Source organism: Pseudonaja textilis, chromosome 13 (assembly GCF_049901715.1).
Source record: "Pseudonaja textilis isolate UNSWEBS1 chromosome 13, rPseTex1.2, whole genome shotgun sequence".
Lineage (NCBI taxonomy): Eukaryota > Metazoa > Chordata > Lepidosauria > Squamata > Elapidae > Pseudonaja > Pseudonaja textilis.
In genome coordinates this window covers 19837221-19857821 of record NC_142002.1, presented here as the reverse complement: position 1 = coordinate 19857821, position 20601 = coordinate 19837221, and the positions used below count along the sequence as shown (strand labels likewise).

At 45.5% G+C, this 20601-nt stretch overlaps 2 protein-coding genes across 2 annotated transcripts; one reads left to right on the top strand and one right to left on the bottom strand.

Annotated features, from left to right (window-relative positions):
- The first annotated feature begins 770 nt into the window (after positions 1 to 770).
- On the top strand, positions 771 to 15770 carry TARS3 (threonyl-tRNA synthetase 3). The gene is made up of 19 exons (XM_026709644.2): positions 771 to 1065; positions 1947 to 2042; positions 2541 to 2722; positions 3763 to 3886; positions 5101 to 5222; positions 5937 to 6054; positions 6865 to 6929; positions 7145 to 7223; positions 7814 to 7960; positions 8697 to 8795; positions 9355 to 9521; positions 9701 to 9863; positions 10278 to 10415; positions 10851 to 10928; positions 11237 to 11337; positions 12461 to 12565; positions 12669 to 12741; positions 13059 to 13173; positions 14365 to 15770. Exons 1-19 carry the CDS (start codon positions 847 to 849, stop codon positions 14511 to 14513), a joined length of 2340 nt encoding a protein of 779 aa, XP_026565429.1. The 5' UTR covers positions 771 to 846; the 3' UTR covers positions 14514 to 15770.
- A 422-nt stretch (positions 15771 to 16192) lies between these two features.
- TM2D3 (TM2 domain containing 3) lies at positions 16193 to 20513 on the bottom strand. The gene is made up of 6 exons (XM_026709645.2): positions 20389 to 20513; positions 19175 to 19270; positions 17833 to 17990; positions 17165 to 17336; positions 16808 to 16883; positions 16193 to 16515 (listed from the first exon to the last, which is right to left on the bottom strand). The coding sequence occupies exons 1-6, from the start codon at positions 20480 to 20482 to the stop codon at positions 16350 to 16352; spliced, it is 762 nt and encodes a 253-aa protein (XP_026565430.1). The 5' UTR covers positions 20483 to 20513; the 3' UTR covers positions 16193 to 16349.
- Between the last annotated feature and the right edge of the window lie 88 nt (positions 20514 to 20601).

The following is a 20601-nucleotide window of genomic DNA, read 5'->3' as shown; positions in this document are numbered from 1 at the left end:
CTTCCTACCTTCCTTTTCTCTCCTTCCTTTCTTTTCTCTCCTTCCTTCCTTCCTTTCTCCTCTCTCTCCTTCCTTCCTTTTTCTTTCCCTCCTTCCTTCATTTCCCCCCTCTCCTTCCTTCCTTCCTTTTCTCTCCCTTCTTCCTTCCTTTCTCCTCTCCTTCCTTCATTTCCCCCTCTCTCCTTCCTTCCTTCCTTTTCTCTCCCTTCTTCCTTCCTTTCTCCTCTCTCCTTCCTTCCTTCCTTCCTTCCTTCCTTCATTTCCCCCTCTCCTTCCTTCCTTCCTTTTCTCTCCCTTCTTCCTTCCTTTCTCCTCTCTCTCCTTCCTTCCTTCTTTCTTTCCTTCCTTCCTTCATTTCCCCCTCTCTCCTTCCTTCCTTCCTTTTCTCTCCCTTCTTCCTTCCTTTCTCTCTCTCTCCTTCCTTCCTTCCTTCCTTCCTTTTCTCTCCCTTCTTCCTTCCTTTCTCCTCTCTCTCCTTCCTTCCTTCTTCCTTTCTTTCCTTCCTTCCTTCATTTCCCCCCTCTCCTTCCTTCCTTCCTTTTCTCTCCCTTCTTCCTTCCTTTCTCCTCTCTCTCCTTCCTTCCTTCTTTCTTTCCTTCCTTCTTTCATTTCCCCCTCTCTCCTTCCTTCCTTTTCTCTCCCTTCTTCCTTCCTTTCTCCTCTCTCTCCTTCCTTCCTTCTTCCTTTCTTTCCTTCCTTCCTTCCTTCCTTTCCTCTGCTTCCTTCCTTCCTTCCTTCTCTCCCTCCCTCCCTCCCTTCCCGGAGGCGGTGTCGGAGAGGAGGGGTCTCCTCTGCCCCCGCCCGGCCGGGCCCTCCTCCTCCTCCTCCTCCTTCCCCACCGGGGCGATGGCGGTGGCGGCGGCGGCGGCGGAGGGCCGGCTGGCCCGGCAGGAGGGCGAGGTGCGGGGCCTGGCGGCCGAGGTGGCGCGGCTGAAGGAGGCCTCCGCCTGGGCGTCCCCCGAGCGGCCGGGCCCGGAGCTGCGGGCGCTGCGGGAGGAGAACGAGAAGCTGCGCTACCGCCTCCTCCACCTCCGCCGCAGCCTGGCCGCCGAGCGGGCCCGGCAGGTGGGTGAGGGCCCCGCAGCTTCCTTCGCCCCGCTCCCGCTTTCCCCCGGGCTAGAGAGGGACAGACTGCAGGTCCCATCGTCCCCAGCCCCTGGGGGGAATGGACAGGGGGCTTCCCATCATCCCCCAACCTAGAGAGGGACAGACTGCAGGTCCCATCCTCCCCAGCCCCTTGGGGGAATGGACAGGGGGCTTCCCATCATCCCCCAACCTAGAGAGGGATAGACTGCAGGTCCCATCGTCCCCAGCCCCTTGGGGGAATGGACAGGGGGCTTCGCATCATCCCCCAACCTAGAGAGGGATAGACTGCAGGTCCCATCGTCCCCAGCCCCTTGGGGGAATGGACAGGGGGCTTCGCATCATCCCCCAACCTAGAGAGGGATAGACTGCAGGTCCCATCGTCCCCAGCCCCTTGGGGGAATGGACAGGGGGCTTCCCATCATCCCCCAACCTAGAGAGGGATAGACTGCAGGTCCCATCGTCCCCAGCCCCTTGGGGGAATGGACAGGGGGCTTCCCATCATCCCCCAACCTAGAGAGGGACAGACTGCAGTTCCCATCGTCCCCAGCCCCAAGGGGAAAGGGACCACACAGCCTCCCGCCATTCCCCAGCCTAGAGAGAAAAGACTGCAGTTCCCATCCTCCCCAGCCCCTTGTGGGGAATGGACAGTGGGCTAGAGAGGGACAGAGTGCAGTTCCGGTCACTCCCAGAGCCTTTGGGGGGGTGGGGGAGAGTGGGACTTCCACCACACAGATTGCATCTTCCATCATCCCCAGCCATTGAGGAGAAATGCAGCTGCCATTGGCCACCTTCCCGTAAAACTCTGAAATCCCTGCCGGTTTCATTTCATTTCCTCAATTAACGGCCTGGTCTTTAACCAGGACTTTCTGGAGACCGAGACCCAAGACGCCCCGAGAAAGCAGGAAAGGGAAGAGAAGAAGACGGAGCCCCGAGCTGCAGAAGGGGCTCCACCAGAAGTAGGTGGTCTTTCTGCTGGGGGGGGTGGGGGTTCGGATGGATGATCTCGAAGAACCCACCATCTAACATTTTCCCTGTTGGGACAGGTTGAAGTATCTCTTTCCGGATACTGGTTCCAAAAAGGAAGCAGCCAATTTCTCTCCCGTCGGTTGCCTCCCCCTCCTTTTAAATGGGAGAGGGGGGTCTTTCAATGTCCCCCTAATCTTTATGGTGGGGGCAGCCCAGCCCTTTCCAAGTTGGTGGGTGGTCCAGATTGGGCCAAGCTTCTTTGGAAGGGCAGGTCTTTGGCGCCAGTAAGTGCGACGCGTCTCTTCTCATCCCTTTCTCTGCAACCACAGAATTAAACACCGAGTGCGGTCCAAAAGAGATTACCTTAGGTCATATCTGAAGGGGATTTCTGGATTATTGGAAGTGTACGATCCGAAAGGTGTTCCTTTCGGATCGTACCTGACTGCAGGTAAGGTCCTGCCAGGTGCCCTTTTGAACCGTTCCTGCAGGATCCGACCTTCATCCGGAGCAGACTGCAGCTCTACGAAGAGCTGAAGAAACAGAGCGACGCGCTTCTCTGCACCAGAGCGTCCATCCACGGTCGGATGATCCAAATCACGCTTTCCGATGGGAAGGTGACAAGCGGACAGGCCTGGAAGACAACGCCGTACCAGGTGGCTGTCGACCTCAGGTAAGCTTTGACAGTGTTCATGGACCTTTCTGAGAAGGCAGTCCAGGTTCCATTTGTGTAGCTAAAACCCGGATGGCTGTAATTGTAAATCTCTCTGGTTGATTTGAAATAAATGTGACTTTCGACTGTGATCTACAGCTGGCTTGAAATTTTATAGAGTAGAGTAGAGTAGAGTAGAGTAGAGTAGAGTAGAGTAGAGTAGAGTAGAGTAGATGGAATAGAATTTAGAATACAGCAGAGTAGAAATGAATAGAATAGAATAAATATTGGAAGGAATAGAGTTGAGTTGAGTTGAGTTGAGTAGAGTAGAGTAGAGTAGATAGAGTAGAATAGAATAAGTAGAATAGAATAGAATAGAATTATGAATATAATAGAGTAGAAATGAATAGAATAGAATAAATATTGGAAGGAATAGAATAGTATAAATATTGGAAGGAAAGGAGTAGAGTAGAGTAGAGTAGAGTACAATACAATACAATACAATACAATACAATACAATACAATACAATACAATTCTTTATTGGCCAACTGTGGTTGGACACACAAGGGTTTTGTCTCGGTGCAAGTGCTCTCAATGTATATAAAATAAAATATACATTTGTCAAGAGTCAAGAATCATCATTTTAGGAAGATGGTGAGCAGAGGTAGACCCCCCAGGTAAAAAATGACCACAAATGAATCTTGAACACCTTAATCATAAACATCACAAATGCATAACCTAAAAGGTAACCTGGAATAAGTGGGTCTCAATCTTGAGAGGTGGACATCAACTCCCAGAATTCCCTGGCCAACATGGCTGGCTGGGGAATTCTGGGAGTTGTGTCCACCCCTCTTCAAGCACCCAAGGGTTGAGAAACACTGCAAGGGATGGGCATTGTTACGCATTTATATTTTAATGCTTCTCTTCTTATCCCTTTCTCTGCAACCCCAGAATTAAGTACGGTCCAAAAGAGATTACTTTGAGTCATAGCTAGAGGGGATCGTTGGGTTATTTGAACTGTGCAGCAGCTAAACCTTTGGCCTGTCTCGACTCTCCACAGCCGGGGAGTTGCTGACAGTGTCATCATTGCCAGAGTGAACGGAGAATTATGGGACCTTGACCGGCCGATGGAAGGAGATTCCACCTTGGAGCTGCTGACTTTTGAGGAGGAAGATGCTCAGGCAGTAAGTCGACATTTCCCCTTTTCCCCTGCAAAACATTTGAAGGCAGAAGCGCTGATGACAGAGGACAAACCACATTAAAAAGGCTGCTCCGTCTTGACTGTGCGAAACAGGGCTAGCTTTCCCGACGGATGTAAGGAACTCCCTTATCTGGGATAGAAGCTGGTGCTGCAGGATTTGTGCTTATGGGTCTGCTTAATTTGAACAGCCCAAATAACAACTGGAAAACTTTAGATAACATAATATGTAAATTAACAAGGCCTCTTCAGTTGCCCCAGTAGGAAAAGAATCACAAAATTAAAATTATTTGACATCAGGGGCAGGAACCACAGTTTTATGTACTTTGGGGTGGGTTTTATGGTTTATCGAAACTAAATAGTAATAAACTATAATATGGTATACGTTAGGTAAATGGAAAATTTGTATATGTTTATGAAGTGTAAAATTGGAGGTGATGACCCTTGAAGAGCTGTATGCCACGAAATTTCATTTTTAATGTATGCCAAAGTATACATTCAAAGTGACAAAGTTATTCTGTCCTATTCTCTATTCTAATTCTGTTCTTCTATATTATTCGTCTAAATTCTATTCTATTCCTATTCCATTCTAAATTCTGTTCTATTCTAATTCTATTCTTTATTCTATTCTAAATTCTATTCTCTATTCTAATTCTATTCTTCTGTATTCTTATTCTATATTCTATTCCAAATCTATTCTATTCCATTCCATTCCATTCCATTCTACTATTCTATTCTATTCTATTCTATTCTATTCTATTCTATTCTATTCTATTCTATTCTATTCTATTCTATTCTATTCTATCCTGTCCTGTTCTGTTCTATTTTCTTTTCTATTCTTTTCTACTCTATTCTATTCCATTCCATTTCATTCCTCTATATTCTATTCTATTCTATTCTATTCTATTCTATTCTATTCTATTCTATTCTATTCTATTCTATTCTATTCCTTATTCCTTATTCCTTATTCCTTATTCTATTCTTATTTCTTATTCTTCTCTACTCTACTCTACTTATATATTTTTATACATTCTATTTTTCCCCCACTCTGCCTCTTGGATTAATATTAATCTGATATTGTTAATCGTAGTTCAATAAAAGCGACAGAAGCAACTAACTTCCCTGGCAGTTTGATTTATACAAACCAGTCCCTCCAATCTCTACTTTTATTGCTGTGGGTTCTCTCTCCCCTTTTTCTAGGTTTATTGGCATTCCAGCGCTCACATTCTTGGCGAAGCCATGGAAAACTATTACGGGGGATGCTTATGTTATGGACCCCCCATTGAAAACGGCTTCTATTATGACATGCATATGGAAAACAGGTACGTTCTGCCAGCTAGTGCAGCGCCTAAAATATTCAGTTGAACCAGAACTAAATATTTATAATGTTTCACCCACAGTGTCCAAAGTGGCTTTGCAATAATCAAGGATGCTTTGGCTAAATTAAAAACAAATGCTTGCAACGATTACAGTTGGTTCTCGACTTACAAAGTTAATGGTGCCTGCCCAATTCAGTCATAAGTTGTCATGATCGTAAAGAAGGTCAGCCATGATGTGATAGACTCCATTTTATGACCATGTGTTTGAAGCAAAATGGGTAAACCAAACCCATGTTGGCATTTTTGCTGAAAACCAGAAATAAACAGGGTTGGTTTTTTTTTTTTAAGTCATTAAATGCAGTCGCATGACTCCAAGATGCTGCAAACAATCATAAATGCAGGTCAATTCCTGAAATTTGGAACCAATCAAACCAGTCTCTGTCGTAAGTTGAGGACTACCGTTCTAGTGCAGTTTGGATGTATGAAAATAAATCACTGAGGTTATTAATAGCCTGCAAGGATGTGTTTTTTTAAAACAATATCTACATAAATTACCTGTAATACACAGGAATAATTTAAGACTTTTTTTAACAGTTAGGATGATCTCACCTGGGATAAAGGGGTGTAGGACTCACCTGCGGTGGGAAGATGACCGTGTGTTCCTTTTATTGGGTGTGCAGCTGGTCCCACCGATGTAAAATTCTTCTTTTTTTCCAGAGTGGTATCCAGTACGGAGTTGTGTGCGCTGGAGAACATTTGCAGAAGCATTATCAAGGAGAAGCAACCCTTTGAAAGGCTCGAAGTCCGGAAAGAAGATTTGCTAGAAATGTTTAAAGTAAGTCCTGCATTTCTGAAGTTTTCAAAGGGACCTTGGAGGTCTTCTAGTCTGAACAGGAGGTCCTATATCATTGATGATTGTCCAATCTCTTCTTACAAACCTCCAGTGATGATAGAGCATCCACAACTTCTGAAGGCAAGCCGCTCCATTGTTCAATTGCTCTCACCGTAAGGAAATTTCTCCTTAGTTCTAGGTTGCTTCTAACCTAGGTTATAGTTGATTTATTATTTTCTATTTGGGTTTCTGCTACTGCAGTGATAATAAGGCAAAACCAGGTAAAGAATTAAAAGATCTCTCTTCCTATCAACATCCTGTTGAGTTATTTTCAATAATTTTCAGAGGATGTATATTTTAGTGTATAGTTTAATTGTATTTATTACGGTTAGGTCAAATAAGCATATTATTATTATTGTAAAAAGGCTGTTCAGAGTGTAACACATTTGACATTTTATACTTGCCAATATATAATTGCGCTCATTTTTCTTTTTCGATCCAGATTGTAATTGTTGTATTTTACGTGGCTGGTCATTGAATAAATAAATACAATAAAAATAACCTTTTCATAATAATTCAGAGCTTTCCCAAAAAGATTTGTAGGATGTGTGGGAGCAGGAAAGCACCCCACTGAGAATTCTGCAAGAATAGCAGTCTTTCCCAGTTGGTATCTCTAAAAATGCTGGAATTAAAATTACATTCCCATCCAACATGGCCAGAGGTGTGAAGCAGTCAAGGATAGCGCACATGGGCCCCCCAAAAGGCTGAGTCTCAATGTATTTATTTTGCCAATTTCTTTATTTCTCTGCACAGTACAACAAGTTTAAATGTCGGATCCTGACTGAGAAAATCCACACGCCGACCACAACTGTATACAGGTAACAGACGGATTTCATTTTGTGTGTTAATAGTCTCTCTTCTCTTAACTGGAGTGGAGAAGAATGTGAAATAAATGTTGGTTAAGTTTCAGCAACTGCTGTGATGTTGTTGCTGTGCAAGTTTAGAGCTATTTTAGTATGACCATGTGTATTTGTGGTTGGTGAAGTGTCTAATAACTCAAACATAGTTAACTATTTCACTGGTCATCTCATAGGTGTGGCCCCTTGATTGATCTATGCAGAGGCCCTCATGTGAGACACACTGGAAAAATAAAGGCCTTAAAAATAATTAAGGTAAGAAAGGGGGTTTTTTTTAGTAGAAATTGAACACTAAAGATAAAATTCCAGGCTCAATTCAAAGCATTGGCTGTAACCAATAGAGCAGCATGTCGCAACCTTGGGAACTTGAAAAGATGTGTAGATTTCAACTCCCAGAATTCCTCAGCCAGCTTGAGGAATAATATAAATATATAAACAAGCAGGACGGATCAAAAACGAAGAGTATGTGTTGAGTTTTATCAAGAATCCCCGGGCTGTTTATGGTTCTTTTGCTCCTGGGAAGGATTCGGATGAATCTTTCTCCATCTTGGTAACTTTAAGATGTGTGAACTTCAAAACGCTGTGGAAAATGTAATAATGATTTGTATTAATGGAAAATAATAAAAAGTATTATTTTTTAAAAAAAGATGTGCGGACTTCAACTCGGTTGGCTGAGGATTTCCGGGTCTTGAAAGTCCACGCATCTTAAAGGCACCAAGGTTGAGAACCACCAGTTCAGAAGACCAGACAGGATAGCGGTGCATTTATTTCCCAAACCCTTCAATCATGGATTTTTTTTTTTTGGTTGGTTTGCTTGCTTTTGGGCCAATGTTTTGCGTTATTAGAATTCGTCGACCTATTGGGAGGGGAAGTCCAGCATGGAAACCTTGCAGCGGATCTACGGAATCTCTTTCCCAGACGCCAAAATGATGAAAGAATGGGAAAAGTTCCAGGAGGAAGCCAAAAAACGGGACCACAGGAAAATTGGCAAGGTGAGCTTTGGACTCTCAGAGATAAACTCAAGGTAAAGCTTTTCTTAGGTAAAGGTAAAGGTTCCCCTCGCACAAACGTGCTAGTCATTTCCGGCTCTAGGGGGTGGTGCTCACCTCCGTTTCTAAGTTGAAGAGCCAGCGCTGTCCGAAGACGTCTCCGTGGTCATGTGGCCGGCAGGACTAAGCGCTGAAGGTGTGCGGAACACTGTGACCTTCCTGCCTAAGTTGATCCCTATTTTTCTACTTGCGTTTTCACCTGCTTTCGAACTGCCAGGTTGGCAGAAGCTGGGACAAGTCATGGGAGCTCGCTCCGTTATGTGGCGCTAGGGATTCGAACCGCCGAACTGCCAACCTTTCCGATCGAGAAGCTCAGCGTCTTAGCCACTGAGCCACCGCGTCCCTTAGGGAAGCGTTTCTTAGAGGGCCTGAAAAGATGTATGTCCTGTCAAAAAAAAACCCTGTCAAAAATCTGGGGGTTAAGTTTGAAGCACGTGCAAGAAAATTCAGGGGGGCTGTTGTGCATTTATTGTTGCTTTTGAGAGTTACACAACTTCACCCCATCGAGAAGGTTGAGTGTGGTGCCCTTGCTGGTTGCAGAAGTTTCATGACCCAACTAGGTAACATCTTCAGTTCTAGGAGGGCGTAGGGTTTGCAAGAAAAACGGCAACCCTGAGCTACACAAATTTCTTCTCTTGGTAAGGCTGACTTTTCTTTTAACTTTGGGTGACTTGTACAGGAACAAGAACTCTTCTTTTTCCACGACCTGAGCCCTGGAAGCTGTTTCTTTCTTCCCCGTGGAGCTTTTATTTACAACACACTCGTGGATTTCATCAAAGTAAGTGCCTCACTAGAGCAGTCTTTCTCAACCTTGAGAACTTTTAAGATGTGTGGATTTCAGCTCTCAGAATTGCCCAGCCATCTAGAGAGCAGTCCTAACCTCACACTAACTTACAAGGAATCTCAGTGTGACTTTCTCGGTAGAGAAATGAAGTATGTATACACGAGACAAACCTTTTGGTCTCCTTCGGTCCTTCCAATTTGCAAGTCTAGCCTAGAACAGACGGAACTTTTAAGGACTTCAGATCAACACTTATAAAGGGTGTATTTTCTCCATCGCCTGTTCACCACCTGTGCTGGGATGGAGCCTGTGGAGGAAGGGAGGGGCTGCTTTCCAGAGAGCCATGAAGCAATCCAGCATGGCGCGCCTGATGGGCAGGAAGACGGCTAAGACTGTCCCTCCCTGGCCGTTTGCAGAGTATATCTAATAGTTCTGCAGGCAGGTGCTTTAGTCCGGCAAGATTCTGTCTGTAGGAACAATAAAGAAACTACTCAGCAGTTATCTCCATGTGTCGTACTTGTGTTCTTGGGACCTGACACCACTTTTCCTTGTACAGGAAGAATATCAGCGGCGGAACTTCATGGAAGTCATTTCGCCCAATATCTACAACAGTAAACTTTGGGAAACTTCTGGCCACTGGCAGCATTACAGCGAGAACATGTTCTCTTTCGAGGCAGAGAAAGAAATCTTTGCCCTGAAGCCCATGAACTGCCCTGGACACTGGTGAGGGTTCCTCTCTCTCTGTTTTCCCAGCAGTCTGTGGAACTGGGCCCTGAACGTGGGGGCTCCTTTGATCCATGGGGATTACAGGTCAAAACCCCGTGGAGAAAACTTACGGGGTCTCCCTCGGTTGAGATGAACGTTGCAGCTTGGTTTGACAAACTTCTCCCCATCTCTCTCAGCCTAATGTTTGCCCACCGTCCTCGGTCTTGGAGGGAGATGCCTTTGAGACTGGCTGATTTTGGGGTGCTTCACCGCAACGAACTGTCAGGGACCCTCAATGGTCTGACGCGAGTCCGACGCTTCCAACAAGATGACGCTCACCTCTTCTGCACGATGGAGCAGGTAGGACGCCTCACCTGGGCTCGCTGCAGTTCAAGGGACCCAGGAAGGGAGGTTGGTTTCTAGGAAAACGCTAGCACAGAGGCCCCCAAACTTGGCAACTTTTAAGACTTCAACTCCCAAAATTCTCCAGCCAATTGGCCAAGTTTGGACACCCCTGTAGGCCACTCTGAGGTCCCTGAGACCAAACAGGTGGAATAACAAGGGTTCAAAGGGACCTCTGGTGGTCTTCTATCCGACCCCTTGCTCAAGCAGGAAACCCTATAGCAGGGGTCTCCAAACTTGGCAAACTTTAAGACTTGTGGACTTCTGGGCGTTGAAGACCACAAGTCTTGAGAGTTGCCAAGTTTGGAGACCTCTGCGTGACTAGCTCCTTTCACCTTTGAAGTTCCTGCTGACGGACCTCTTGGCTTACAGATCGAGGAGGAGATGAAAGGATGTCTCCATTTCCTGCGGTCTGTGTATGCCGGTTTTGGTTTCACCTTCCAACTCCATCTTTCCACGAGACCCAACAACTTCCTAGGGGAGAAAGAGATCTGGGATCAGGCGGAGAAGGTGAGGCGTGCAGGCAGGGGTGGGATTCACTGCCCAGGTGCTGGGTGGGCGTGGCCATGGTAGGCTTCCCTCAGGCCTCTTGGAGAGCCAAAATGGCCACCTCCAGGCTTTGGAGGCCCACCGGAAGCCAGAATCAGGCCCGTTTCTGGACTTCCGGTACTTCTGGAAGGCCTGTTTTTCCCCCTTCCAGAGCCTCCGCACAGACCTTCCCCTTCCCTGCATTGAAAATGGGCCACCTAGAGACTATTGGGAGGGGAGGGTGGACCCGGCCAGCCAGTCAGTTCAATTGCTGGTTTGGCGAACCAGATGCAAATTTAACACCCGGTTCGCTCGAACCACTCCAAACCGTTAGTATCCCACCCCTGGGGGCAGGGTGCGTAGAGCGGAGCAAACCACGGGGGGGACTTTGACCTCCGTTCTTCTTTCCAACTTCAGCAACTCCAGAACAGCTTGGATGATTTTGGGGAGCCTTGGAAGCTCAATCCAGGTGACGGGGCGTTTTACGGGCCCAAGGTTAGTGAGCCGTTCCGGATTCTTCACTGAAACTTTAGCGGTGAATGCCAACTCCATTCTGCACAGGTAGTCCTCAATTTGTGGCCAGCACAGGGATCCTGTGACGGTTGTAATTGTGAGGAGTGTAGTGTGAGTCCCGCTTATGACTATAATTCTATTCTCAATTCTATGCTACTCTTACTCAACTCGATTCCTATTCCATTCTAATTCCATTCCTATGTTTATTTCTATTCCTACTCCCATTCCGTTCTATTGTTAAGCGAGCATTTCCCAGGTCAGGAGCTACCTGTAATCTTAATTCTTTGCAGATCGATATTACAATCAAAGACGCTATTGGCCGGTACCACCAGTGTGCTACAATCCAGCTTGACTTCCAGTTACCTGTCCGGTTTAATTTGACTTACGTTGGGTGAGTGTCAACGGCCCAAGGCTGGAGCCCTTCTCAGGGAAGAGCTGAGTAATTGGAGAAATTTTGGAGGGGTCTGTAGAAAAGGCTGAGATCAAAGAGAGGCTAAAACAGGAAGGAATGGAGAGGTGACGGAGCAAAGACGGTAGCAACCAGGTGAAGGAGGAATCAAACCAGTTCGGACGCTCGATCTGTACTTATTTAGGTAGTTCCTGAATGTCCTTCAACGGGGTTGCTACAAGGATTAGAGAAACATTTTATATTTGAGAATTGAGCCTGGAGACACTGAGGGTCGCTGGTGCTCTCTTTTTTTAATTAAAAGTTTTTTATTTTAACAACAAAAAAAACCACATAAAACATACAACATAAAACATAAAAACATCGTCCTTCTTCATAAATTTACAAGCAATGTATCAGTCGGTTTACCACTTTTTTTTTGTGCATCCATTTCCTAAACGCTAATATAATTATATTACATGATAACTCATATTATCAATCAACAATTGTATAACCTAGTATCATTACTGAGACATCATTTAACTATAATTTTATCAATTCATACTTTAACGAGATAACTATAATTTACTTAATTTATTTTGCAACGAATCATACCAAATCTATCTTAATAAAGTTTTATAAAAATAATATCAAAAAAAATTATATCCTAAATCTAAATATTCTATTATTGTGTTTTATTATCTAACCATTGATAAAAAAAGATCCCAAACTTCATAACATTGTTTATCTTCTTGTTCTCTAATTTCAAATGTCAATTTACTCATTTCAGCACAATCCAATATTTTCTTGATAATTCCTTCCTCTGATGGAATAGGGTCCCTGGTGCTCTCTTGAGCTTGGTTTTCTTGCAGACATTTCATTACCCAGCTAGGGCACGTCATCCGTGCCAGCTGAAAGACTGGAGGAAGGAATTTCGCATTGGGTAAATAGGAAGGAGGATAGGAGCAGCAAAAACTTCCAATGCTTAAATAGACATTTGATGACAACTTTCTTGAGGCAAGGAATAACCAGAACCTCAGCCTTGTTTGCATGACAGAAAACGATTAAACCCGCATGAAAAGGGCAGCAAAAACGAAGTTGAAACGTTTTCCTTTGTCTTGCTTTTCAGCAAAGACGGCAACGACAAGACGAGGCCCGTCATCATCCACCGAGCAATTCTGGGCTCCGTGGAGAGGATGATGGCTATCCTGGCAGAGAACTGCAGTGGGAAATGGTGGGCAGCTGATCATCCTGGAAGGAGAAAAAGGTTGCTTTGTAGGTTGTCGGAGTGGCGTTTAAAAACGGTTAATCTCGGCCCGTTCCTTTTCTCCTTCCAGGCCTTTTTGGCTCTCCCCTCGGCAAGTCATGGTGGTCCCCGTTGGCCCTACCTGTGAAGAATATGCCCAGCAGGTAAGAGTGGAGATTATCCATAGAAAGGAAGAACGGGGAAGAAGGAATGGGTGGATTTGTAGATGGCTGCAAGCGGGGAAACGCCCCATCGCGATGCCTCAAAACGTAGTTGTGAACATTTCAATTGTGGCTACACCAACACTGGAGGTTTTTAAGAAGAGATTGGGCAACCATTTGTATGAAATGGTATAGGGTTAGACTAGAGGACCACCAGGGTCCCTTCCAACTCCCTTGTTCTGCTGCTTTTTAAATCTCTATTTTGTACCCTTGTTCTGCAAAGCCGTTGGGCTATAGAAACGGTCTTTCTCCACATTTAGGTCTGCAAGGAGGCCTCTGAAGCTGGACTTATGGCTGATGTTGATTTGGATCAGAGCTCCACGTTGAATAAGAAGATAAGAAATGCACAGCTGGCTCAGTATAATTTCATTTTTGGTATCTATGCTATGTATTTCTAAAATTAATCTGGCTCGCCCATGTCCCGGGTCTGCTGATCGAGCGTGGGAGAATTGTTAAGTCATTGGAGGGGTTGGGAATAACCTTATAGGGTTAGGAGAAGTTATGAGAACAAATATTACTCCCGCTATGTAAGTTTAGTTTAGTTTATTGTCATTGCACCTCGTACAGTGAAATTAAATACCATCTTCAGTCTACATTACGACTATGAAAATAAACACAAACACACATCCTTCACGTTCTATACACTGAATTGAAAACCCCTGATATTGCATTAATATTGCACTATACGGTAGAATTCAACTGCCCTGGGATAGAAGTTGTTTTTTCAGGCTGTTTGTCCTTGTTTTTATTGTCCTGTACCGGCTGCCAGATGGTAATAGTTGGAAAAAAAAAGGGTTCCCAGGATGAGATGGATCTTTAAGGATGTTTTGAACTTTCTTAAGGCAGCAGGAGCTCTAAAACTCTTCCAAAGTGGGGAAGAGGGCAACCCATGATCCTCTGGGCAATGACCTTAACCCTCTGGAGTGCCATCCTATCTGCCTGCCACTGTGCAAATTGGCAAACCAGACACAGGTGCAGTAAGTTAAGATGCTCTCTAAGAGCCTCTTTGCCATGTTATAGAAAAAGGAAATGCCATTAATATTTCTTGTAACCATATAGATAGTTCTTCGCTTGAGCTGGGACTTATGAACTTAAGTTATGTCAGTCGTTAAGCAATCATCACAGGACCAGCCTAATTTTATAACTTTTTGGGCAGTGGTACGAAAGCAAATAATAGTTGCTAAGCAAACCCTTAAAAAAAATAAAAAAAATAAAGGCTGGTTTCCAGCAAAAAATACCATAAATTTTGGTCCTGCGGCTGCAGGCCACTACAAATACCCCCAAATAATGCCCAGTTGCCTAGTGACCAAACGGGGTGAAAAAACTGGGTCACACCATTCTTGAAGCCTGTAATTTCAGCCATTAAAGGGACCAGTCCTTAAGTCAAGGACTTATCCATAAATCGGACCTCTAAATTTAAATGTGTATGACTTAAAATTTCCTTAAAGGACAGTTCTGTGAAATAACTAGTGAGATTCTTTTAAATGCTAACTCGGTGCTATCCGGGTTTCTAAACAAATTTGCCTTCCTTTGAGGCACAGTTGGCCTAACCTTGTTTCCTTGCAGTGGTTGGAGAGAAGGAAAAAGCAGGCCACGCCATCAATGTACGAACCCGGGATAACAAAATTCACGGAGAAATTTCGGTCCCTTCGGCGCTGGAGAAACTACGGAAGCTGAAAGCCTCTCGTACTTTACACGCAGAAGAAGAATTCTAACAAGAGACCGAAGGAAACTTGGCCACGTCCTGAGTGGTTGTGGTTTACTTGGAGCTAAGTCTCATTCAGTTGGGGCGAGCCTTAACTTTCTGGGAACCTGGGTGGATTTGCAACCTTGGATTACTTGCCGTTATCCAGGGTTGCAACGTTTCCAGACCTGCCGGTTCTCTTGAAACACAGTGCAAAATTGAAACCACTTTTAAATTATTTTGGCTGTTTGCATGCATGTTTTTTTTTTTAAAAAAGAAAAAGAGTTCCAAAGAAAACGGCTTGGGTCTCATAGAGCAAGGGGTCTCCAAACCTTATTAATTCAACTCCCAGCGTGGTTGGCTGGGGAATTCTGGGAGTCGAAGTCCCCAAGTCTTAAAAGTGGCTAAATTTGGAGACCCGCGTCATATAGCGTTAAGAGATTCCTTTTGTGGATATTTATTGATAAGTGTGGGTTGCTGCTATTGATTGGCATCAAGCAGAATGCCTTCTCTTCCCATGAACAGAAATGCGTAGCCTTTGAGCCGCTACCTTTTATAGGCGACGTAAAACCACGTTAGTTTTTCTGAGGAGATATGACAAGTAGTCATAAGGTCTTAAACTGAAAGGCAGAGGAGGGAGTAAGCATCAGGCTAGAATCCAGGAGGCGGCAAGTTCTAATCCTGCCTTAGACATGGAGCTAGGAGGGTGACTTAGAGCCAGCCCCTTCCTCTCAGCCCGAGGAAGGCAGCAAGGGCAAACCCTTCCTGAAAATCTTGCCAAGAAAGTGGCTGGGTCTTTGTACTGGCATTTGCCCGGAGTCAACACTGACTTGAAGGCACCATCAATCCAGAGACGGGGAAGGCTGTCCTCTTTCCCTCAAGTTCAAATTGTCGCTAGAAGGAACCCTTGCGAAGTTGTTGCAAGATAGGCAAACTTCCATGTTCATGCCTTATTATTTGGGGAGGGGGTGTTTTCTGTGATGAAAGCGTCCTGTCAAAATGCGTTTATCTATTTTGCCGCCGTCCTGGTGTAGTACACGTACATTTGCATTGGAGAACTTGCAAATACGTTCCTGATAATATCTTACTTACAACTTTGCTTTCTTGGGGAGGGCGGGCGGAAAAAAAAAAAGGCGGATTTGTGTCTTCCTGGGTTGGCTATCTCACTGGACAGTTTCTCAGAAAGCCGCAGAAGACTCTCTGAAGCGAGAGCTTTTAAATTGAGGGATAGCATCACGCAGAGTGCTTTGCTTCTTTGGCCAAATAAAACTAGAATGTTCCATCTTCATCCTGTCTCAACCAGCCTCTTTCTTTGGGGAGTTACAACTTATCGTGCTACACATTCGCATCGTATTTCGATAAAAAAAAACCCCACATGAGATAAAAATATAAATATTATAAATGTATGACCAGATAACATATATTATTTGCTTCATTTCTCACAGCCGGGAAATCAGCAAAGCCTCTTATCGTGGGCTCTGTTTTGGCATTCTGTCATTCTATGCTGGCGCTATGCTTTGGAATAATAAAATAATTTTAAATAGCCAACTCCATCCTTAACACCTGTAGGCATGATTATGAAATAACACCAATGCTTTTGTGCTAACCTAAATTTGTTAACTGTACCAAGGAAATAGCACTGTGAGCTTTTGTTTTTTCATTAAAAAAAAAATGGTGATCTCCAAAACAGAAAGAAATCTACATCAGCCAAGCATTCCACAAGTCATTTATTTCACCTTAAAATAAAGGCAGGCCGAGTACAGATACTGTACGTTAAAAAGGGGGCGTGCAAGCGGTTCCAGGTAGATCATTCCGGTCCGATCTGTGAATTTCTCAGGGTGATCCACCTGGTGGTTTGTCTCGCTGCTTAGATGTAGAGCGAACCGTCTGTGGGACCCACGTACCCAACGCCGATCAGCAACACATCTATCAGCGTCCAGATTCCCAGGCCGCCAAAACTGAAGAGTTTGCCCAGCCCCTCCCGCCACTGTCCCAGGTAGAATCGGTCTGCACCGAAGCCGCCGAGCGTGATGCTGAAAGACGACACGAGAAAGCGTTAGAAACTGCCTGGGGTCACCGATTTTTCCAGCAAAGAGAATAAACCGCATTGCAAAAAATGAGGACTGCGCAATTAATATAACTGTATTCTATAACACAATACACCGAACGAGAACGAATCCTGGCGGGTTAAAAATTGTGAGAAATTGTGTTTATTTAACATGTAGATTACAATTTCTTTTCAGCAACTTGAATTTTAAAGTTTTTTTTTAAAGCACTATTTATATATTATCCACAGGACCCGGAGGTTGGTGTTTCTTATCCTACCTTAAAGCCAAGGCTGTTGACCATTTGTAGCCTCCAGTCCAGTTGCAATAGAGCATCTTGGGAAAAGTACGATTTCCTTAAAAAAAAAAACATGTAAAAAGTGTGATTGCAAAGATGGATGCGGACAAGAAAAAACAAGGCACAGCTTTATCACTGTTACCACTGCAAAGCTGTCATCGCAAGAGCAGCGATACTGTACGCCCCGGTATTTGGGGCACCGAGAAATGAAAACACCAGCTGCAGTCTTTCAAAAAAAAAAACCAAGTTCATTATTTCAGACTACAAAAGAGTTTGCAAGACCGACTTTCAGGAAGAAGATTTTGGGTTACTCAAACTGTTGTGAGGTGCCTGGCTTACCTAGGCAATGGATGTGGTCTCTCACGGTGCAATTGGCCTTGTAGCGTTGTTGAGGGCACGAGACTGTCTTGCAGTTGGTAGGATTGGAGCAAAGGTAGTTTGAGAGTGGCAGCTGCCAGCAAAATTGGCAAGTCATGTTAATCAAGAAGGTCTTCCGGGTGTTATTTTGATCCTGCAAAGGAAGCAGCGAAGGTCACCTTTCTCCTGAGTGTCATATGTTAAGATCAGTGCTTCTCAGTTTCGTCCAGTTTAGACTTCAACTCCCAGAATTCCACAGGCAGCATGGCTGGCTGGGGAATTCTGGAAATGGAAGTCCACACAACTTTAAAGTTGCCAAGGTTGAAAAATATAGATTAAAAGCAAGCGTATGTTTTTGCTCACTTGGTGTTTCATCGCTTTAGCTGATCAACGAACACAATTCAGCCCTAATGGAAATCGAGGCTATTTAACGAAATCATTTCAATAATTATGTTTTTGCTAGCTGAGAATTCTGCAATTGTTCCAAGTAAACTGATCCCGTCTCTAACAAGGAAACACTGCTTCAAATCGGAATGATAAAGTAATTGTTCATTGTTCCATTTTTCTTGAATCGGCTAAGATAATTACTTATCCAAAGTAATCGCCACGGATTTTTATGTCTATTTATAAAGAAAGCTTTTTTTACTTACAATGCAATGGACTTGGGGTTTGGCTTCACATTCAAATGAAACCGATCTGCCATAGACACAGGAATAGTTTGTTTTGCAGGTCATGCATTCTGGAGGCAGCCGACTACAAATCCCATTACTGGGGCATCGGGTCACGTAAGCTGGAATTGAGGTACCCTCTGCAGAAATAAAATCCAGTTGTAAAAAAAAAAGGCTTCAGTATCTTCCCTAAAATATCATGTATGAAATTTCTTTGAGTCCTTGGAACTCCATTGTGATGATCCGGGCGTGGCACAAAGGCCAGGAAGAGTCCCTTTATTATCTCCAACTTTGCCCCCAGTGTCCAGGTTGTCTGGCTAGAGAAAAACTCTCCCAGGAACAGCCTTTAAGTGGAGGAAATTCAGTCCGAAAACGAAGTACATACAAACTGTAACTTAAAATCCACACAAACCAAGCTGCAGTAATTAACTGGACAGGGCAGGAAAAGGAATTGCAGACTTTAAAGGCCAACAAAACACACACAGTTGGGAAGACGCCAGGAACCCAGATAACTCTCGGCTATAAAAGATAACTCACAATTTGCTTCTCATGACTTGCTATGTGCAACCTCCCTTTTTAAACACTGTGTTCCCAGCAGCGGCTAATGAAGGGAATCAGGGCCCTTTCCTCCCCTGTAAGCCAGCACCCCACATTGCTCCCTTCTCCGTTCCCCCCTGTGTGGCTTAGGATGAAGAGGGGGTGGGCGTGGATCTTCCCCTGAATTCCCTCTCCCTTGCTCTACCTCTTCCCTGCTCTGCCCAGCCGGACTTTGCCCTTCCCCAGTTTCTTCCTCAGCCAACGGAGCCACACTCCCACTCCCCGTCAGCTGCTCAGCTTCCTCCGACAGGGGCATGACACCCATTAACCATTCTCTATGTTTCTATAGCTCTTATTCTAACAATTCTACAAATAGCTACTCATAGAACTACTCACTCTGAGAGGGATGGGTGGTTAAGAAATATGAAATATAGTTAACTGAAACAGCACAGTCCTGAATGTGTTTTTCTTGGAGGTCAGTTGCTTCCCTGGGGGGCGAAAAAACCTGGATGTGTCCCGCATCCCTGCAATGATGCTTTAAGCAAATTTTAGACATTTTTACAATGCCGTGACTTTCCTCCAGAGGAAAAGATGGATGGCTTTTCACCCGGGAAACGCAAGCGACCAACTCGTTTTAGCCGAGAAAAGCTGAGTGTGACTTTTCAAAATTAGAAGTAGCAAAATAAACGAGAGGAGAGAAAGCAGCAGGCGAGAGACGAAGCCGGAACGCTTCAGAAAGCAAAAACTCTTCCGAAACCAAGCGACGGGATTGTAAAGTGTGACCCACCTGGCACCTTGGATGCTGGGATGTGGGTGCTCGAAGGGAGCCCTGAGATCTTGGAGAGCGAAGCCTGTGAATGAGAATGCTCCAAGCTCAGCGACCCTGGAGAAGCACAGAGAGGACATGAGACACACGGACACTAAGCAGATCTCGGGGAGCAGGAGCGTCTTCGCCCTAGAATGGGCGATATAGGGTGAAATCCATTGGAAAAGGGTATCTATGACTCATCTTTCACTTCTGGATAGAATTGAGCCCAAATTTCTGTCGCTAAGCGAAACATTGGTTAAGGGAGCTTTGCCTTATTTTATGACCTTCCCTGCCAGAGTTGTTAAGCGAATCGTTGCCATTGTTAAGTCAGTAGAACGGTGGTTCAGTGAAATCTGGGTTGACTTTGCTGTTCAGAAGGTTGCAAAAGGGGGATCAACACAACCCCGGGACAGTACAAGCGTCATAAATACGAGTCAATTGCCAAGCGTCTGAATTTTGGTCACGTGGGGATGCTTGCAACGGTTGTTAAGTGTGCAAAACAACCCACGAGTGTGGGGAGACCTTCAAGAAGAGGCTGGACTCCCACCCGTCAGAAACGGTGTAGGGTCTCCTGCTTGGGCAGGGGGTTGGACTAGATGACCTACAAGGTCCCTTCTGGGAAACCTGACCACCTGCCTTCATAGGTTTATAGCTTCAGGGTCCTCTGCTTGCACAGAACTCGTCCCGAACAGCAGGAGAGGCAGCATTGCTGTCCTTGGTCCTGTATTTTTTTTTTCATCTTTATTTACATTTATTCCATGTTTTCAGCCCTTTCTGCACCACCCTTCATCGGTCTCCTTGAACCCAGGACCTTTTTCCAAACGGGGACACCCAAAGGCTGGGGAAGAATCGCCCCTCCTCCCCTTCCTCCAGAGGAGACCCCCCCTCCCCCTTGGGGGCTCCGACAGCCCCCTCCCCCATTGGCAGAAGCCCACCTACCCAATTAGAAGCAACCGGGAGGGCCAATGCTTCCTTGAGCATGTGCAGAGCGCGCTCCCCACCCCCATGTGAAGAGCCCCCGCCCATATACCCCAGAAGGGGCTCCTGGGACCCTCAAGCCCCCCACCCTACCCCACCCAAGCAGGAGCCTGCCCCGATTAGCCTAATTAATGAACGGGGCTTTTCATGAAGGCGGAGGGAGAAGCCGGCGGCCGCTTCGCCCCTCCGAGCCTCCCCCTCGCCGCATTCCTCACCCCGGCCAGAGTGGACGTAGAGCTGCGAGAGGAAAACGGCCACGCAACAGAGCCGCTTCAGCGACCGCAGCGCAGCCAGCCCCGCCGCCGCCATCTTGCCCTCATCCGGGGACTCCGCCCGGCTCCGCCCCCTGCCTCCCCCTCTCTCTCCCCGGAAACGGGCGAGGAGGAGGAGGAGGAGGAGCCTTGAGCCTTGCGCCTGCGCGGCGAGAG

Excerpts from the sequence above, each read along its gene's own strand:
- TARS3 (XM_026709644.2), top strand. The coding sequence starts at position 847 with ATGGCGGTGGCGGCGGCGGCGGCGGAGGGCCGGCTGGCCCGGCAGGAG. Across the intron at positions 6,055-6,864 it reads ATTTGCTAGAAATGTTTAAA|TACAACAAGTTTAAATGTCG; the intron begins GTAAGTCCTGCA and ends TTCTCTGCACAG. Across the intron at positions 6,930-7,144 it reads CCGACCACAACTGTATACAG|GTGTGGCCCCTTGATTGATC; the intron begins GTAACAGACGGA and ends GTCATCTCATAG.
- TM2D3 (XM_026709645.2), bottom strand. The coding sequence starts at position 20,482 with ATGGCGGCGGCGGGGCTGGCTGCGCTGCGGTCGCTGAAGCGGCTCTGT. Across the intron at positions 19,271-20,388 it reads CTACGTCCACTCTGGCCGGG|GGTCGCTGAGCTTGGAGCAT; the intron begins GTGAGGAATGCG and ends GTGCTTCTCCAG. Across the intron at positions 16,884-17,164 it reads AGACCACATCCATTGCCTAG|GAAATCGTACTTTTCCCAAG; the intron begins GTAAGCCAGGCA and ends TTTTTTTTTAAG.